Source organism: Lissotriton helveticus, chromosome 10 (assembly GCF_964261635.1).
Source record: "Lissotriton helveticus chromosome 10, aLisHel1.1, whole genome shotgun sequence".
Classification (NCBI taxonomy): domain Eukaryota; kingdom Metazoa; phylum Chordata; class Amphibia; order Caudata; family Salamandridae; genus Lissotriton; species Lissotriton helveticus.
Window position 1 is genome coordinate 128295537 of NC_136071.1, and position 18777 is coordinate 128314313.

Consider the following 18777-nt stretch of genomic DNA (forward strand, 5'->3'; position numbering starts at 1 on the left):
TCCCTGACCCGGATACCAAGTAGAAGGTCCGGGTCAGGGGGGGCGGGCTACAGAAGGGGCGGGCTGGGGGGGGGGGCGTGGCCCCCCCCCCGCCTGGTCCCTGGGAGAATAAAGAGGTGGGGAGCGCCCAGGAGACCCCCTTGTCCCTGGACGCTCCCTCACCGCACGGTGTGCCCCGCGCTCGGGGCTTCTTTGTTTTCCCACCCACCATCCCTTGGAACAATAGTCTTGTGGCATTCATTATGTCGGGTTTAATGGTAAGTTTGCGAAGGTATTGTCCACATGTCTTACATGGTAGTAGAAATGGATCTGTCGGTATATTTGATGATGCTTTTGTTTAGGAATTTTTCCCCTTTTTTAGCAAACTGTGTGTGAAGTACTTTTCTGTGATGCCAAGTGTCTTATTAGGCCTTTTTAGGTTTCGCTGGAGGGCGGAGCTCTTAGCTCCGCCTCCAGAGAAATCTCTTGATTTCCAGTAAGGAGAATGGAATACGCCCCCCTGTCCCATTGGCTAGCTCCATAAATGGAGGCTAGCCATTGGAACAGAGATCTGTCCGTCAAGGCCGGACCAGATTCGGGGGCGTTCCCGAGATTTTTTCCCAGGGCGGAGTTACGTTTTCTCCGGTTCCCTCCCCTTTCACTGTTGCGCTGTCCATTTCCGCCCCCCCCTCGCTGTCCTGTGCACGTTTCCCACCGTCCGTGTCCTCTCCCGCCCCCTCCCGCCGTCCGTGTCCTCTCCCGCCCCCTCCCGCCGTCCGTGTCCACTCCCGCCCCCTCCCGCCGTCCGTGTCCACTCCCGCCCCCTCCCGCCGTCCGTGTCCACTCCCGCCCCGATTGATGTTATCTAGAGCCGGTGCCCACCCGACATTTGCCCGTAAAAATCAGCCCCCGCCTGCCTACCTAAGGAGAAGGGCCGCTGCGCTGCCCGCAGCGATCCGGAAGTGGTTGGCCGGCCGGAAGTGCCCGCCCCCGCAGCCCGGGGGGAAGAAAGAAGAAGCATGGCGGGGCGAGGCAGGGCGCCATCGCAGGTATGAAAAGCTCACACAGACCTCTGTACCTTGACGCACAGCACACTCACAGCTAAGTACACTCCCAAAAAACTTGTTTTCTCTCCTTGCTGACGCTGTTTAAGGGCTGCAGTAATTGGTCTCTGTGTGGCCATGACACTGAGTAATGTGGGCCGAGTGGCCCGTCCATTTCACCTGCACTAACTTGTTTGCATTTTTCTCCTGTGTTCCGTGGATTTATTTTAATCTAGCGCTTAATGCTGCGCTCAATCTGTTTCTAAGCTCCCAGACGCCTGGCAGTTCGGAGTATTCACAAGAAATATGTACAGATGTCAGCCGTTCACTTCTTTACATGAGTTGACTAGATTAGCACATGTTGCCAATACACAAACTTGAATAGAATAGCGCGATCCGATAACCCCCTTGGGACTGTGATGTTCAATACTCAAACAGCAACAGAAGTACGTATGGCAGTTTACACAAATCCTATACTTTCAGGCATACATCTTGCTCAGCACACGTTGCGTTTAATTGTTTACATGTGCTGAACATTTCAAACTTTATTATTTTCAACAAGGAATGAATGTCCTTTACTCCAGCTTTTTTGCAGGAGTATATTTGTGTGAATCAAGTCCCGGATGGAGAACGACCGGCGGCCTGTGAATAGCCACAGGTGTGACTTGTGTGTCTACGTCACACCGTATTGTGCCTGGCCACGCCCTTGAAATCCACACTGTGTATTGGTAAAATGCAGCATGAACCTATCCTTGGGAGCAGCGGCGTGCGTGGTGTAATGTGGTGGGTGGGTGGGGGGTTGGTTACAATACTAGATCATGCACATCAAGGGGCGTTACACCTCTGAAAGTAGAATTGTATAACATATGACATATATAGAATGATGTAACCGTATGCATATTTACAGTCTTTGTCTCAAAGAAATGTAGTAAATTGTCAAGAATCACACATGTATTAGTCAATCGTTGCAGCCGAGATTTCAACCCAGGTTGCAAGGTTCCAAAGTCGCCCTCTAGCCGCTATACCACGCGTACATCCTTTCCCCTTTCATTACATCTGTGGCTAAAACACTTGGCTGTCGCGTTTGTAATTACCATCTCCAAACGGAATTGCTCAGTGCATTCCAAACTACTGATGTGATGTTTGCACTTAAAAGTTCCTCGTGCTTTCTCAAAAACCTTGCTGTGAGGCCCGGGAACACAGTGCACACGCAATCCTCCCCTCCCCTTTAATTCCTCCGGTCCCCTCTACTCCGCTTTAATTCCTTCTCTTCTAGCTCTCGCTTCCATTTCGGTTCATTCTTTTACATCTCTTGAATTTTTCTTCTCTCCTCCTGTTGGTCCTTTCTTCTAGCAATTCATTCCCTTTCATTCCTCCTCCTCCTTCAAAGACTTTGTCGTCTTTTATTTCGTCCTCGCCTTCTTACCACCTCAAATTTCTTCTTGGTCTCCCTCCCTCACCCTTCTCTTTTGTGTTCCTCTTTTCTCTTCAGTTCCACGCACCGTGTAATTTCACCTCCTTTCCTTCTCTCTTTTGGTTTTCTCTGTTTTTCCTGTACCAATCCTCCGGGAAGCTTGCGGCGGCAAATTGCTGCTGACAAGTAGAGGTGAAATTACTGTCAAACATTTTGGGGTTGGATTTTTTTTTGTTTTGTAAGTTTTCGAGTAACTCCCTTCTTTTTGTTTCCATGTAAATGCGGCTGAGTGGGGGTCTTAATTTCCGCTCCCCTTTGATTCTCCGACTGCCCGCAACAAAAAACAAGCATTTACAATGCAACGGTTTCGCCTTTGGAAATGTTAAAGCTATTTGCAATGTAAATGACAATGGCAATTATTTATCTGTTTTCAAAACCAACACATAAATACAAATGTTGTCATTTACAATGCCAATAACTCAAACTTTTCCAAAGGCGAAACCGTTGCATTGTAAATGCTTGTTTCCCTTTGTAGCTGAAACGGTGCTGCTGTTATTTATTAGCCAGTGTAGCTGTCCTTTAGAATTTTTTCCCATAGGTCGTCGTATTTATTAGGTATGGGGCATGCGGTAAGGTCATTATCGGTGAGCACATATTTGAGGTCTGAGGGGGCGGGCATCATCCTATGGAGGTTCCCGCCCAGGGGGAGGGGCCTGCGGGCCACTCCTAGAACTCCAGGGGCAAGGTAATGGATGCTGCAAAGCAAAGGAGCGCGGGTAGGAGTAGTTCACGCTTTCCTTAGGCTGGTAGCCACCCCGCGCGCGTGGACTCATGACGCCACCGGCGCAGAGTAAGGGCCCTCCTTTAGTGGGTAAATGGAGTTCAGGGCGTAGACCGGGCAATTCCCGGGGTAACACTGCGCATGCGCACGTCTCTAGGGGAGGCGCAGCTTGTAGGACCTGACACCGGTAGTGACCTTGCCATATGGCCAGAAATGTACAAAAATCAAGATGAGGATGTTAGACTCGGTTAGGAAATAACATGTATTAGAGTTTTGTTAAGGTCAGGCTCTCAAACTTGTTGACAAACGTGTATCTAATGTCCTGCTGATTTTTGTATAAATTGTTGACCATGCAATTAAAACCTTTTTTAATTTCATATCTTAATAAATACGGCCGGGCGACTAGCGCCCGCCTTCCAAAAAGTAAAGAAGTCTCGTGTCCACGTTTCTGGGTGTGGGGTGCCGGTTTGGGGGGGGGACGGCAGCTAGTCGCTGACCATGTGGAATATCGAGGTCACACAATGTAGTGACCAGAACTGCCCACAGTGTTGACAATGTTTCGACCAACAAGTAATTCTTGGGTCATCATCTGGACAGGGGATGTTCAGAGGATGGTGTATAAGTTATACAGCCAGCTCTCGATTCTGCCAGTCAGGCCAGCTGCATGAAGTGAGACCAAAAGAAAGGGCAGGCGGTCCCAAAGTCGGTAGACAGAAACACCAATCCCCCCAAAAAATGTGCCCCGGGAACTCATGGGAAAAAGCACTTTGAGATTTCAACAAGACTTGTCTTTCGCTGTTCACCCGAAGGCCACGGTAATCTATATTCCTTTGGGCGCTTGAGAGTGGGCAGTACAGATGTAGAAGAGCCAAGCACGTCAATAAAGTGCATTATGTACTTACAATGGCCCGCCAAAAAAAAGACACAGGTCAACACTCATTCTAATGTTGTAAATGAAACAAAATCGTTTTTTCAAGCCAGGATTACTTGAATCTTAATTTACTCTTCACCGTGCATTGTTTTGACCCTTTCAGAGGTGCTCTGACTAGTGTTGCCCTTGTAACCTGAAGATGCGGTCTGCTGCATTCAGCTGCGCTGGGGACTCCCGTGACTCAGCATGACTCAGCTCGACGTGTCCGCTTCTGAGAAGACGGTGCACTCGAGTCCCCTTCACAAGCAGGCGAGTCATTCTGCCCTGACACTTGACTGAAATGGAACCGAGCGAAAGCTTCCTTCGAATGCAGCACATTAGTAGTAATCTGATCCCTCGGGGGATTTCTGTGGAGCTGAAATGACGCGACCCCGCATTTACTAGTTCAAACAACAGAAGGCTATGTCGGTATTAAGGACAAGACAGACGTTATTTAAAACCACTTGGATGCTAAGCCTGTGCCTGCTCTTCAATGTAATTTCCATTGAAATGAATGGGCACTCCATGACGAGTTACCCTTGTCATTAGCATCCAAGTATAATGCAGCGGCGCCCGTCCATGTACATAACAAGCTGCGCCAGCCTACGTCACTCAAAAACCAGGGGTGGGTGGAATGTTTGGTTCCACCCACGGAATTGGCCTCATGTTAATATGGAGGGCAGCAATAGTTTGGGCGGGAGGTTTCATGTTATGTGTGTTCTTTCCAGGGCTTTAAGTGGGCCGGATCCTGCCGGTGCTCAGCACCAGCAGGTCGTGAAAGCAGGGGCCGAGACGGGTTCCTATTAGGCTCTCCATTTTTACCCTCAGGGTGAAAAACAAAAAATCTTAACTCTCCATCAGTACCACCCTTCACAGCCTTTGAGGTAACTTCAAGGAGATTTGTTATAATTCTTTCATAGTCTCATCATTTCAGAACTGAAGCATTTTCAGTATTCTATACAACGTAGCCACAGTTGTTGCTTGATTATCTTACACAACTAACAACCACTGGCAAAGTCAATAGCCGTGACTTCTTGTAGGTGTAATGTTATTTGCTGTATTATATATCTGTATGCAATGACAGAAGCAGAAAAATACCAGTTGGAAGGCACACTACGCTAAACACAGATTTTTAGCTTGTGTATTTTTAAGCCACGCCCTTAATTCCATTGGCCACGCCCCTTTGAGAGGGCCCCAAGGTTTTTGCATTCCACTTAACCCCTTGTGTGCTGATGACAGCTTCTATGGAGGTTGAAAGAGCAGTTTACGCGAGGAAGGATGTCCGAAAAAGTTTCTTAAAATTTGGAGTGATTGGAGAATTTACAATGCATTAGACTGTGAATCTCGAGACACAATTGGGCGGAGTTCATCAGGACAGGGGCTGGACGCTACCATAGGTGCCCAAGAAATGGTATTGTTGGGTGGAGGGCCAGGAGCGGAAGGGACAGTATGCTGTTATCCTCAGAGCGCAACGCGTCAAGGTTTCTATGTAAACAAACAGATATTCCTGGCTTGAGTACTGTTGATAAACAATGTAGTGTATCACATTTTGATGTGCTCAACAAGATAATAATTAATAAAAACAGTTTGAAAAAAAGAGACCTATCGGATAAAATCAATAATGTATCTGACTATGAAGGACTCAAGTTTACAAAAAAAAGCTTTGCAATAAAAGTCCCTTCTTCTTGTTTCTTATATTGAGAAGAACAGATCTGTGTCGAGGTGGGAGAAGTGTACACGTATAATTTAGTTACCCAAGAGTAAAGGTTGAAGTGTCTGTGGTATTCCGGTTAGGGCTTCCCATGACCCTCACAGACTGCTTGATAATACTGAAAATTACAGCACTTTCAACAGCTCTATATTTTTCAAAACACTTTGATAACATCCCCGATACATACTTTGCAAAATGTCATAAGGTATTGCAGTAGTACTGAAATGGAAAGCAAGCGAAGATAACATTTAGTATTGCAAAGCCCGTACGGGGATGAAGATTGTGGCTCCCAGGCTTAAGGCCGTATTAATATGCGTCTTACCTGCAATATGTACTAGACTGACTCATTGGAGTACCCACCAATCAGGCTACCCGAATGATGACTCACACGATAGCCCTTAATAATGCAATTCCCGCTCTTTAGATGGGCAAAGAGGCTTCTGAGTCCACGGAAAGTAACTAGCGGCATGAGGAGGAAGCTATGTTGGACAAGAGGGGCGGGACCTAGCTATCTGGGATGTGCCCAACTGAGGGGGAATTGCATATTCAGGGACCCCTAAGTCACCCATGCACATATATGTACTGCTGCATAAAAACCCTGTCAAATGATGTGAAGCACAAGTTATGTTGAGCCACTGTTATGTGGGAGCCAGCAAGTGAAGTCTTTTTGGGTTTACACTAAGTTAGCGGTGATTGTTCGGAAGGCAGGGTCTGATTTCTTCCAACAAGCAGAGCTCAAGGTACTCAGGTATTTATTTCACTATGTAAAGAAAGAGGGGATGCGGCGGGAAGAACAATGAATTATAGACCGTCGTGACCTGCTGCATAGGTAAAAGAGAACTGGGAGCCAGAAGCAGAACTGCAAACCTACAGATGATGGGGTGGGCGGGGTGGTGGAAGGCATGTGTGCACCTGAAGGAGGAGTCTTGAAGGATCTATGAACAGAATACATACACAAAGCTTTGCATCCAGTGCGGGTAAGTAAAGGAGTTGAAAATGGCCAAAATACAATGCGACAAATGCTGGCCTATTACATATGATATGGGATTGGCCAGGGTTAAATATATTATGTTAGACATTTGGTTCTGAAGTAAATTATACGACAGGGTGTAGGATGTGATATTCTTCCACAGTACGTGTCTCTGGATCCTTTCGATCCAGAAAAAGGAAAGAAAATGAGTAAATTTACACCCGTTGGTTTGATAATATCCAGAAGAAGGATTGTTATGAAATGTAATGATTGTGATGGGGTAGATAGTTCGCTGCATCATAACAGAAGTTGTGGAATGCTTTGATACGACGACACAGAAATAATGTAACAAAGCACTTTATTTTTTTTTAAAACATACGAGTTATTTACTCTGGGAAGAACCATAGTCACATTCTCTGGTCCAGGATACAGAGTTTACAATACTATTTGAATCCCTCACCCAAGTAAACAGATAATGCTCCCTGTTTCATGCAGACATTCATTCTCTTTATGTCACCCACCTTTGGCCCGGTCTTCTCCATAAAGCCTTCCTTCAGGTAGTTCCGCGTCAGTTTTGGAACCAGCTGGAGAAAAAGAGAGAAACAGAGTAATCCAGTTGCAGTTGCTGAATTCAGAGGAGATAAACTTGTTCTACAACAGGCGTTGAAAGTTTCATTCTAGGTCAGGCATTCATTCACACAAGGTATGTTTTCAAGCTAGCCCTTGTAGCTAATGAATGATCGCTCCAGCTTTTCACCAGGCCCTATAGGGAAGCACCGTATAGCTACATATGTACTGAGACATCTGGTAGCTAGAGCAGAAGAGGTTTTTATGTACCTGATGTTCTTTAGCAATAAACTGAGAGATGCCTTCACGGTTTGTTTGAGGGCCAGGCACTACTATGGAGGCTACAGAAAGCACAACCAACATGGGGTGCCAGATTGTCAAAACAAGCCGCAATTTTTTTTCCTCCAGGAGCAGTGATGAAAGTTGAAGGACGGGTGCATATGTTTGCTTTCTAATGTTCACTTAACATAAGGATGAATCCTATTAATTGTTCATGGATGCAACTGGTATTTCATGATATCTAACATACCTGCTACCCAAGTTAATATTGACAACCCATTATTCTTTACTCGACAATCACTTTTACAATCAGAATAAGAGGAGTGAAAACATGATAATATTCAATCAGTGTAACCACAGTCTACAAGGAAAGAGCTAGCCATGCTTCTTGGCTTGGTGGTCTCGTGGTTCAGCTGCTGGTTGCTGATTGACGTAACGTGGTATTTGATCAAAATGTTCCTTCTTAGTATGCCACCTGAAGACCCCTTGCATTTTGCTCTGGCTTTTCCTCCAACTTATGTAGGCTACTCAGGGACATTTGCTCTTTGCACACTAAGGGCACAATTCACAGAACTAATCGGAGACAAAATCCTAAACTTACTACTTTTGGTATTCACAGAAGGCACTTACTACTTTTGGTATTCACAGAAGGCACTTACTACTTTTGGTATTCACAGAATGCACTTACTACTTTTAGTTAAACTTTTGTTTGCTTTGTCCTCCCTAAGTTGGCAGGGTATGCCCAGACGTGGTTCCCTTGCTCACTTTGCCACTGGATTCAAGCTAGCCTGGCTGAAGAGGGCTGTTAGCCCGAGACCGGTCCCAGGATGCTTGTTTTGGGTCCAGGGAAGACATGGCTTGGAGGTTCAGGCTGGACTGTTCCCATGAGGCACCTGGCCAAGACTGATTTGCATATAGCTGTGTTTGAACTGGGGTGGCAAAGTGAGCTAAAGAATGATGATGGATTCAACCCAGATCTATGACTGGGGGTGAGTGTTTGAAAAGTTTCAGCACTCCGTCCATCAACTCCTTTTGTTTGCTTAATTCAGCCTTTTACCCACGCTCTAGTCTCATCCTCAAAGAATTAAGGACAAAGCATGTACCTTTGATTGCAGAAAGAGATACCTGTATAATGGTCAAATTCCACAGTGAGAAACTGGAAAATCTGGGATCAAGCCCACCTTCCTTGCTTGACAAATCTGTGTGATCCTGGGCAAATATTTTGTGTCAGCAAATCTCCTTTTAGTTTATTATCACATAGGCAAACACTGTCCAACAGTTGAATTAAGGGTGTGCGCTGTACAAATACCTCTCTTATTTTGATTTATTAGACTACAGTGTTGCTCCATCATAAATAAGAACCTGGGCCGCATATAGAGTGCTTGTGGCAACTGACTTGCCTTTTCGTTGGCTAATAGTATTTTCATCAGGGCGGGGTCAGGACTTTATTACTTTATGTTTAAAAACTCTCACTTTAAAAAAAATACTTTCCAAATAATCAGATGTACTAATGCAAAATGCTGGTCCTGTGTTAAAGAAATACATTTTTTGAAGACACCTTATCATAGTCTAACATGACGTCTGTTGCATGATTTACATGCCAGGTATTTCCAGGGCCCAGCTCATGCACCGGCTCTTAGAGTCAGTTGGCTCGGCTTTCCCTGTTCATTTGTTGGCTAAGCCATGTGTTCTTACAGGTCCTTGTAAATACTGGATTGTCAGCTACCACTCTTCTGTAGCGTGTCCGCTACTAAAAAGTTTACCTGTCTAATCAGACCGGTGCTTAATTTGAGCCGGTGGTTTCCGGTGCTCAGCACTGGGTCTTAATGGTCAGCACTGGTGCTTGTGACAGCCTGCCACAAGGTGGCGCTGTGTGGCTAATTTAGAGATGACCACAACATCTAATTATTGATGCAATATACTTTTAAAATGACTATTACTTGCCGCCCATAGCCATTCTACTAGCTTTGGGTCCTGGAATAGTCCGAATTGTTACACTTGTAGGAATGTGATGGTTAGTAGTTGTGTTGTTACTATCATTGGCAGCATGGCAGGGGCAATGTGTGGTGCAAGCTGCTGAGGAGAGCCCAGGCACTTATATTTTTACAAAGTAAGCACTGCCTCAGACCAATCTTTGCAGACCAATCATGCATGAAGCCGGACTAGCCATTGAGCTCCTGTTCTCGAAATTGTGCGATCGCGCACTTGGAAGGAATCATTATCTCTACAATTCTATTGGACTCCCCCACCCGCACGATCTCAATTAGCTGTCTCACTGCCCTTTTTGACCGCGAGCTATCGCGCCCGCTTCTGATCCCTATTGCAGTAATGCGATAAAGGCATAGTGCAATTGTAAATTCTTAAAGACAACAATGAATTATTAAGTTGTCCTGAGGATGATGCCCAGAATCTAGTGTTGGCATCGAAACGTCGTCAACACCAAATAACGCCATATGCAATATGATTATACAATATTGTAATGTGCAATGGTGTAAAAAAGAATGATTTAAGTCTGCTAAAATTTTTCAAATAGGAGTGTACAGACGTATTTCACCTTGCCCTTTGCCCATTCTGTGTTTCGTTGTTTTGTCTCATTGTTTCGTGGGTCACGGCTGTGCCCACTTGTCATCAAGTGTTTCTAACAATTCCATTTTATATATATATATATATGTAAAATAAATTCTTGTCCGGCTGGACAAAAGACATACTACCCATTTAGAGTATGATTATTGTATATAGATGATTCTTCCTTTGAAAATAGGGACCAATGTTCTTTATAACATGATACTGCCCAAGGTCCCTATACTATAACTTTTGGGTTCCCTTGTTTTTTAATAACAGTAATCAGACCAATCTTTGGCAGGGTGCCAGGGAACTGGTTTGCCTTTCATCTGCTTTAGTTTTTGCTATTCCGTGACACCTGAGAAACTCAGAGGATGCCAATGAGCATGCGCGATAATTGTCCCTAAACACGTAAGAGACTCAGCCACGAGCTCCAGCGTCACTGCGGAGCCCAGGTACAGAGAGCAGCCAGGGGAGACCCCCGGGAGGGGGCAACATGGCACCGTACTGCCTTTATTCCCTGCTGCCCATGCTGGCTTTTCATCTCGGTCTCATGTACTTCTACCTGCCTGGGCCCGCGCCCGTGAACTTTTGCAACTGGAAAAATGGAAGTAACTGCCAGGCACAACAAGTTCAGTTGTTTGTAAATCGACTGGACTCGGTAGAAACCCTGCTTCCTTACGAATAGCGAGCATTTGACTTCTGCACCGATAAAGATGCAAAATGGCGTTCAGAAAACCTTGGGCACATGAACTTTGGGGAAAGAGATGAACCATCCCCTTACAAGTTTACTTTTAAGGAAGACGAGAGATGTGTGCCAGTTTGTTCAAAATCCTACGATCTGTCGAAGGACGGTGATCGGGGTAAGCTTGCTTCCATGAAGAAAAGAATAATGCAATTTTATCAGCATCACTGGACGGTTGATGGGATACCCGTTGAATGCTGCATGTCAGTGGGAGAGAAGAACAAACGGCCACATGCATCAATGTTGCCGTTTGCGAATCCTTAATTGCGAAAATTAAGGAATCGCAATTAAGGATTCGCAAACGGCAATGCATGAATAATTCGCTTTTTTTTAGCGATTCGGTAATTTTCCTTAATTGCGATTCACAATTTGCGAATCGCAATTAAGGAAAACCCTTCCCATTGATTCCTATGGGCCAAGAGGCCCATAGGAATCAATGGGAAGGCATTTACAATTTGCGATTTTCAATTTGCGAATCACAAATTGAAAATGCAATTTCAAGGGTGCAGGGGGGGTCCAAAGAACCCCTCCCTTTACCCCTGAAATTAAACTTAAGTGCAATTTACACACACACATGTCCCAAGGACATGTGTGTGTGTAACATGCAACTTTCAAAAATGCATTTTTATGCATGTTTGAAGGTTTTCGGTAAATTAGCACGAGGTTCAACCTCATGCTAATTTACCCCTTCCAAATTACTAATTCGCAATTTAAAAATGATCATGCATTGCATTTCAGAAATCTGAAATATCGATTTCTGAAATGCAATCACAATTTTAGACATCGCAACATGATTGCCATTCCTAAAATTGCGAAATACATGATGCATTCCACTTTTGATAATTGCATTCGCAAACTGCCGAAAATTGAGATTCGCACCGTTTGCGAATGCAATTATCGTTGATGCATGTGCCCGAAAGAGTTTTGCAGTACAGGATTTCCAATAGGATGTGCTGTTGTCTCTCCTAATTCCAATGGAGTTGCATTTGTTACAGTAGACTGCTTTCACAATGTCCCCCATATGGAAAGAAATGCATTTTATCTCTTCAACCATCTTGACATTACCATCACATATCATGATGGAGAAGGAGAAAACTGGCAGGGCGCCCGACTGGTCGCTGCCAAACTTCGGCCAAGAAGTGTAAAACATTCTTCAAAAGAACCATTAACATGTGAAGGCAAGGCAATGGAAATCACCGATGCCACCAATGGGACAGTGGAAGTCACGTACAGCTATTCCATTGAGTTTGAAAAAAATAACAGCATTAAGTGGGACTCCAGAGAGGACTATAGTTTGGAAAGGTCAAGGCCAGACACTCATTTGTATAGTATCATAAACAACCTTGTGGTTGTCATCTTCCTGTCTGGCACCCTCGCTGTGAAAATGTTGCAAACAATTGCAAGCTATAATAAAATAGATTCTGCAGATTATACCCAGAGGGACATTGGATGGGATTTAATCGATGGTGATGTATTTAGACCTGTAAAAACAGTAGGGAGAGTAAGGGATTGATTCACAAAGTGTGAACGGAGCGTACTCCTAGTCCCCTAAGTAAGGTATTAGATTAACAAAAGGAGGACAAGTTTTAACACTTGTTTTCCACACTTATCACTCACAACAACCAGCTCCACTGTAGTTCAGGTGTCGCAGCACAGCCTGATGGCACTCGGTCATCAGGGTGGACCCCAATGATGATGCATGTCACCACTAGGCTGGTGAATGAGGGTTTTTTTTCAAAAGGAAAAATGTTCCTTTTCTCAAACACATATCCCATTCTGAATCAATGATTCACTGTGGCGATACTCCTCCTTTTGTTAATCTAATGATGTATTTAGACCACCAAGGCAAGGAATGCTTCTCTGCATCTTTTTGGGCCAAGGAATGCAGATTTTCATCACAACCTTAATCACCTTATTTTTAGCAGGCCTTGGCTTTTTCCCACCTGAAAACCAAGGAGCCTTATTGACCTATGCTATTTCAATATGGGGTTTATTGGGTACACCTGCTGGATATGTGTCTTCCAGAATGTACAAAACCTTTGGAGGTGAAAAATGGAAGATAAATGCACTGCTTACAGCTTTAGTATGCCCTGGAATTGTATTGGTGGTTCTTCTTCTTATGAATCTTATTCTATGGGTAAAAGGATCACCAGCTGCTGTTCCTCTAGATATGTTTGCTGCAATTTTGGCCACGTGGATTGGAATTTCATTACCATTAACGTTTATTGGTGCAAACTTTGGATTCAAAGAGAGGCCTGTTGAACACCCTGTTCGTACGAACCAGATTACGCGCCACATTCCGAGGCAGCCATTTTTCAGACGGCCACTTCCTGGCATCTTCATGGGTGGCTGTCCGCCCTTCATGACCATTTTAATTCAGCAGTATATCATTGTGCAGTGCATATGGTCTCATGAAACATATTACAAGTTTGGCTTCCTCTTCCTTGCATGTTTAAACCTTCTCATTACCACGTCAGAGGTTACAGTCTTGCTGTGTTATTTCCATCTGCAAACGGAGGATTACCGGTGGTGGTGGAGGTCATTCCTGGCAAGTGGCTCTACGGCGGTGTATTGTTTTATCCATGCAATTCATTACTTCTCTAAGCTCCGTATAACTGGAACAAGCACTATTTTGTGTTTTGGACACACTATGATAATGCTCTTCATTTTTTTCTTTTTATTGGAACCACTGGATTTTTTGCATGCTACTTTTTTGTCCGGAAAATGTACAGTGTTGTGAAGGTAAAGGTGAACTGAACTCTCAGATCTTTACTGCTATATCTGTAGTGGTATTGAATTTTTTCATTTTTATGGTTTTAACAAAATAGTGGGAGTGCTATATAACTGTTTATGTGACACATACAGATGTTATACAAATAATTATTATGCAACTGAATTTTAATTGTTGAAAGATGTATGTTTGTACTGGACATACAACTAATCTTTGGATGAGAATAGCTTTATTTTTAAAATCACAATACTAAGTTATAAAACATGCAATAATCAGGCAGCGATGTACATTACTTTGATGGCACTCTAGAGAAAAAATGTAGGTAGACGTTTTTTAAACATACTTTTGGGTAAAATATATATTTTTACTAAACCTTTATACAATAAATGCCCAATTTACATATGCAAAACTATATACTATAAAATGAAACACTATACATGTCAAAAATGGTGCACCATTCTTTATTTCCGCATTCTGAATGGCTACGACCTATCTCTGGCAATTATTAACTTCTAAGCGCCTTGAAATCTCATGGGTAGCCACCGAATCTTCACACATATATCTCGAGAGGATCAAGAGGATGGAACATTTGCCAACATGCGTTGGGTTTGCATTGATGTTGATGTCTGCATTGTAGATTGCTTTACAAAAAAAAATTGCAATGCTGTCCCTAAAAGGTCTAATGGTTATGTTGGGAACTTGAAGGCGGACGCTTTGGTAACACCTTGACCTGCAACTCCAAACTACCGAAACAGATTTTTTAAAAGCATATCTTGTTAAGGTTGACACAAACAAAGCATACTTCAGACAACATGGAGCAATCTCTACCATGCGTAAGTCCAATGTGGATGTAACAGCATCAGTACAATCAAATGACCTGTGGCCGAATAGACACCAGCGCAATCATAATGGAAAGCACTGGCCTGCAACCAAAAGGATCTGTCTAAGGAAATGGCCGCTAGTAAACTAAAGAGTCATGCACAGTGGCTAATCAGAAAAACAATAGCGAAACAGGTGTCGGTGGTAGGTGAAGTCTCTTTTTTTGGTGACCGATCCTAGACAAAGCCATGGTAAACATATTTTGCAATTAATAGTCCACATTTTCGACATCTTAAATGAGGAATATTTGAAATGGCGGGCATTATATATTGAAATGCACTTACATCTGTGTTGCTTGCCCCGGGGAACGCCACTTGTAAGTAATGAAAGCGAGCTGCTCGGATAGCGTTGAACCAGTCAACCATTTCCTATTGATTAGAAAGAGAAGCACAAGTCAGTGGCACATTCAGAATCAGTCCACACAGAACATTCTTCGATTTAAGAATCTTGTGTACTCAGCATAAAACTGCTAAGCATTTATATATTCATTTCGGTTTGTTCTTCTCCAAGCACATTCTTGCACTCACAGTGTCACTGCTCAGCAAGGTGCCATCCCAACTTTACTGTTTCAACCAAAAACGTTGGCACTCACATAATATATGTACCTAAATGCGTCAAGATTTTGGGCGGCTACCTCTGATTGGAGTTATGTGCAAGACTGGTACCTCTTTACAGATACACCTATTCTGGGTAAGGCTGGCACTTGGAAGGCTAAACCCAGAGGATGTGGATTTTAGTTGGAAGAGCTCAATAGTAAACTGGAAAGTAGAGACAGCGCATTCCACTTGTTTTGACTGACATTATAAAAATGTAAATCCATATTTGTAAAGCGTGAACTACTCACCCTTACGGGTCTCAAGGTGCTGGGGGCCGTTGTTGAAATTAAGTGAGCTATTGCCCAGAGTCACACAGTGCTGAGCTGAGTTGTCACTGGAGCCGGGGATCGAACCATGAACCCTGTGCTCCGAAGTCAGCTGCCCTGGCCGCTGCACCACACCTCTCCACTCATCAAACAATCTAGAATGTCTACTGTTGGTAGATCCAAGAAATGCAGGCCTGGAAAAGGAGAGCACATTTGTCCTCCATACTGGATGTTTCCTTCAAATACCCCTGGCTGGTGTTGGAGAAATCCAAAAGTAGGGCATCCAAGCAGCAGTCCAGGGCTCATTCAGTGGCTTCTTCTGTTGCTGCCCTCATGCCTTGGTTCTTGCATTCTTCTGCTTCTTCATCTTGGTCCCCAGCAGAGTATGATGAAGAGGAGAGTCATGAAGCTGAGCAGCAGCACAAATGGGAAGGGGTGTTTTGTATTCTAGGCAGAAACCTGTGTCTTACCATGAAGTAGGAGCATCTGGGTCTCATTAGGTCTTTGGTAACCAAGTTTCAATTAAGCTCACAGTGAATGTGGCCGCGCTGCAATAGCATCCATAGAGGGCTGCATTCAGTTTTGTCAATGCTTTATTTTCACCAACAGACCACTGACATCCCTAGAGGGGGAGCCAGATAATACCTCCTCGGTGTCCTGGTCATTCCTTGAGGCCTACCACCACAGCTGTTGAAGGTACCACGAGATGGCACAGAAAACATGGACTGCACCTGGGCACATTGATTACTTAGATATATATATATATATATACACATATATATATATACACATATACACACATATATATATATACACCACATGTAAACCACGATGAACTACTAGGTGGAAAGCTAAAGCAACAACTAAGTGTCGTGTGCAGAAGTTGCAAAAAAGGAAAAATGGCGTTTAAACCGGTAATGAGCCCATGCTAACTTAACACGGTGTAAAGATATCCAGGACCTAGATGACACCTCCCCATGATCCGGAAACGAACTGAATAAGATAATAGAAGTGCCATCTCATGAGAGTAGATTGCAAGTTTATATGTGGACGGTCCGCAAGGTAAAGCATTAAAAACTAGGAAAATTTAATGCTAAAGAAAAATAAAACAGCCAAGTACTTTATCGAGTCTTAAGCCAATAGGCAAGGTAAATAATAAAAACTTGACAAATAAGTCAATGAATTGTCAATGAAATGCTAGTACTCAGCATATCAAACATGAAAAAGGTCTATGACATAACTGTGTATGCAAAATAAGCTGCAACAGCCTCCAATAGGAAGTCACCGTCTTCATCCGAAAACAGTTCAGCCATCCAATTTAAAAGCGGAAAAGAACATACGTGCTCTCCCAGCACCGGATCCTCTATCACCATCAGAGGACAGCTCGGTGGGTTTTCAAGAAAGCTCTGTTCCAAGAAAGACTGTGCTGCCGCCAGTAAATTCCGGGGACCAAGTAGTCCATGCATCAATGCCACAGCCATAATCCTTTCGCCAGGACAAACCAACTCGTGAGTAATGATAGGAGTCATCAGCTGATTAAAGTCGACGTCAGGAGAAACCGGTCCGCAGAGACACAAATCAATGGCCCAATCGAAATCACAGGTCAGGCAGTGAAATACCGGCTGGACACAGGTGAAGTAGGAGAATCGAAAAGATAATCCATATGCCGTGCTTAATATCGCCAACGGCATTGTGCCATAATATTCTAGCATGCGATTGCGGAACAGTGTCAGCATCTGCAGGGTGGGAGGTTGCATAGGAGGGACATCCATATTTAAAAATGTAAAAAAGCACAAGAGCGTCCGCTGGTAATGCAAGTAAAAATGCCAATCCACGAAGCAGAGTGGAGAAAATATAATGAAAGGAAGCAGGGATGACTCCAAAGATTTTCTCAAATGAAGTCACGAGACCACTGGTAACAACTTTAAAAAAGTGCGCCAGGGCCTTTGTGGAGGATGCGTTAAAGATAGTCGGAACGATCTTGCTGAAATTGAAAGGCAAATCTTAATTGAAAAGGGTCTGCACCTCTGTACGGGTGTTCGCTATGTGAAGCACGAAAGTTTCACGGGCCGAACTCAAGGCCACCTCTCTCTGAGACAAAAGAGCTCTTATTCTTGCCATGCCGTTGAAATGTGCTCCCAAGGTTGGTATTTGTGGCCAGATTGAAAACTCCCTATGTTCATGTGTGGGAGGAAATAGAACATTTCTGCAGCAAATAACCCGTTCACTTACTGTTACGATAAAAGGAATACTTTTAATTAACTCAGAACAATCTTCATTATTGAGCATCAAATAACTACCATTTTCCAACAACTTGAACGTGGGGATGATAGCAGGAACTGGCGTGCCTTGCAACACTCAAGCCATATTTGGTCGGTGTTTGTTGCATGAACCGTGTAACTGTATGTGCCTACACATTAGTGAATGATCTGGCGTCTCAGTGCATTCCTCTCCATTCAGATAAACTTCTTGATCATCTTTGAAACATCTGTATGTGTATGGAAGCGACCAGACCTCATGAAGAAAAGCACTACCTAAAGGTTCATAACGACCTATTGGTATATATTTCATACAATTTGAAAACTTATATAAAGCAAAAGGCAGCGTTATTAAACCGTGGATAAGGCACGTTGCCAAAAAACCCGCAATCCTCTGCTGATGATGTCACTGAGCATGTCATGAATGATGTAATATGTGACATCATCAGCAGTGGATTACGGGTAATAGTATCTCTAGTTTACTCCCCTATAGCTGTCTTTCTTTTAACATAAGTGTCTGTTTCCTTCCCTTATACTTACTGTTTTTGGTTCGCTTCCGGTTCGCGTACCGGCGAGCGAACTGGGAAGCGAACTAAGAGAAATAGAGGTTGGCACAGTTCCAAATATTGTACCAATTTTTTAATAACGGGGAGGTAGTTCTGAAAAGAACTTTTTTTTTTATTGTTTTTGTTGTTTTATATTTTTTTTATTATTTTTCGGAACATTTTTTTTACTTTTTTTGAATTTTTCTGAACAGTTTTATATTTTTGGGGGTTTTTCTTGGAGGGGGCAATGAAAACGATTCATTGTAAAGGGCTCAACAGGAGCAACAAAACAAAAAAAGAAGTATTTATTATTTTGGGCGTTTCGTACAAACTTGCATATGATAGTCAATAGCTCTGTTGATCAGAGTGATGCTTCTTTCTCCGTAGGAAATGAATCCATCGCAAAATACGCAGATGTGTTTTACTTCACCAAATTTCATTTGTATATTTGGCACCATCTCCCTGCCCTCTGGTCCCGTTACTTCCGGTACAACAGATCTTCTGGCCATAATAGGGAGATTATCTAGGTCGTTCCGAAACT

At 43.6% G+C, this 18777-nt stretch overlaps 1 protein-coding gene and 1 pseudogene across 1 annotated transcript in view; one reads left to right on the plus strand and one right to left on the minus strand.

The window, feature by feature from the left end:
• The window catches only part of ADAP1 (ArfGAP with dual PH domains 1), a 424297-nt gene that overhangs the window by 21217 nt on the left and 384303 nt on the right, over positions 1-18777 (minus strand). The window contains exons 7-8 of the mRNA XM_078664923.1: positions 14856-14939; positions 7330-7392 (exon numbers count right to left, since the gene is read on the minus strand). Of these exons, the coding sequence (XP_078521049.1) occupies positions 7330-7392; positions 14856-14939 (147 nt within the window). The remainder of the gene's footprint in view (positions 1-7329; positions 7393-14855; positions 14940-18777) is intronic.
• LOC144785201 (transmembrane 9 superfamily member 2 pseudogene) lies at positions 10713-13718 on the plus strand (annotated as a pseudogene).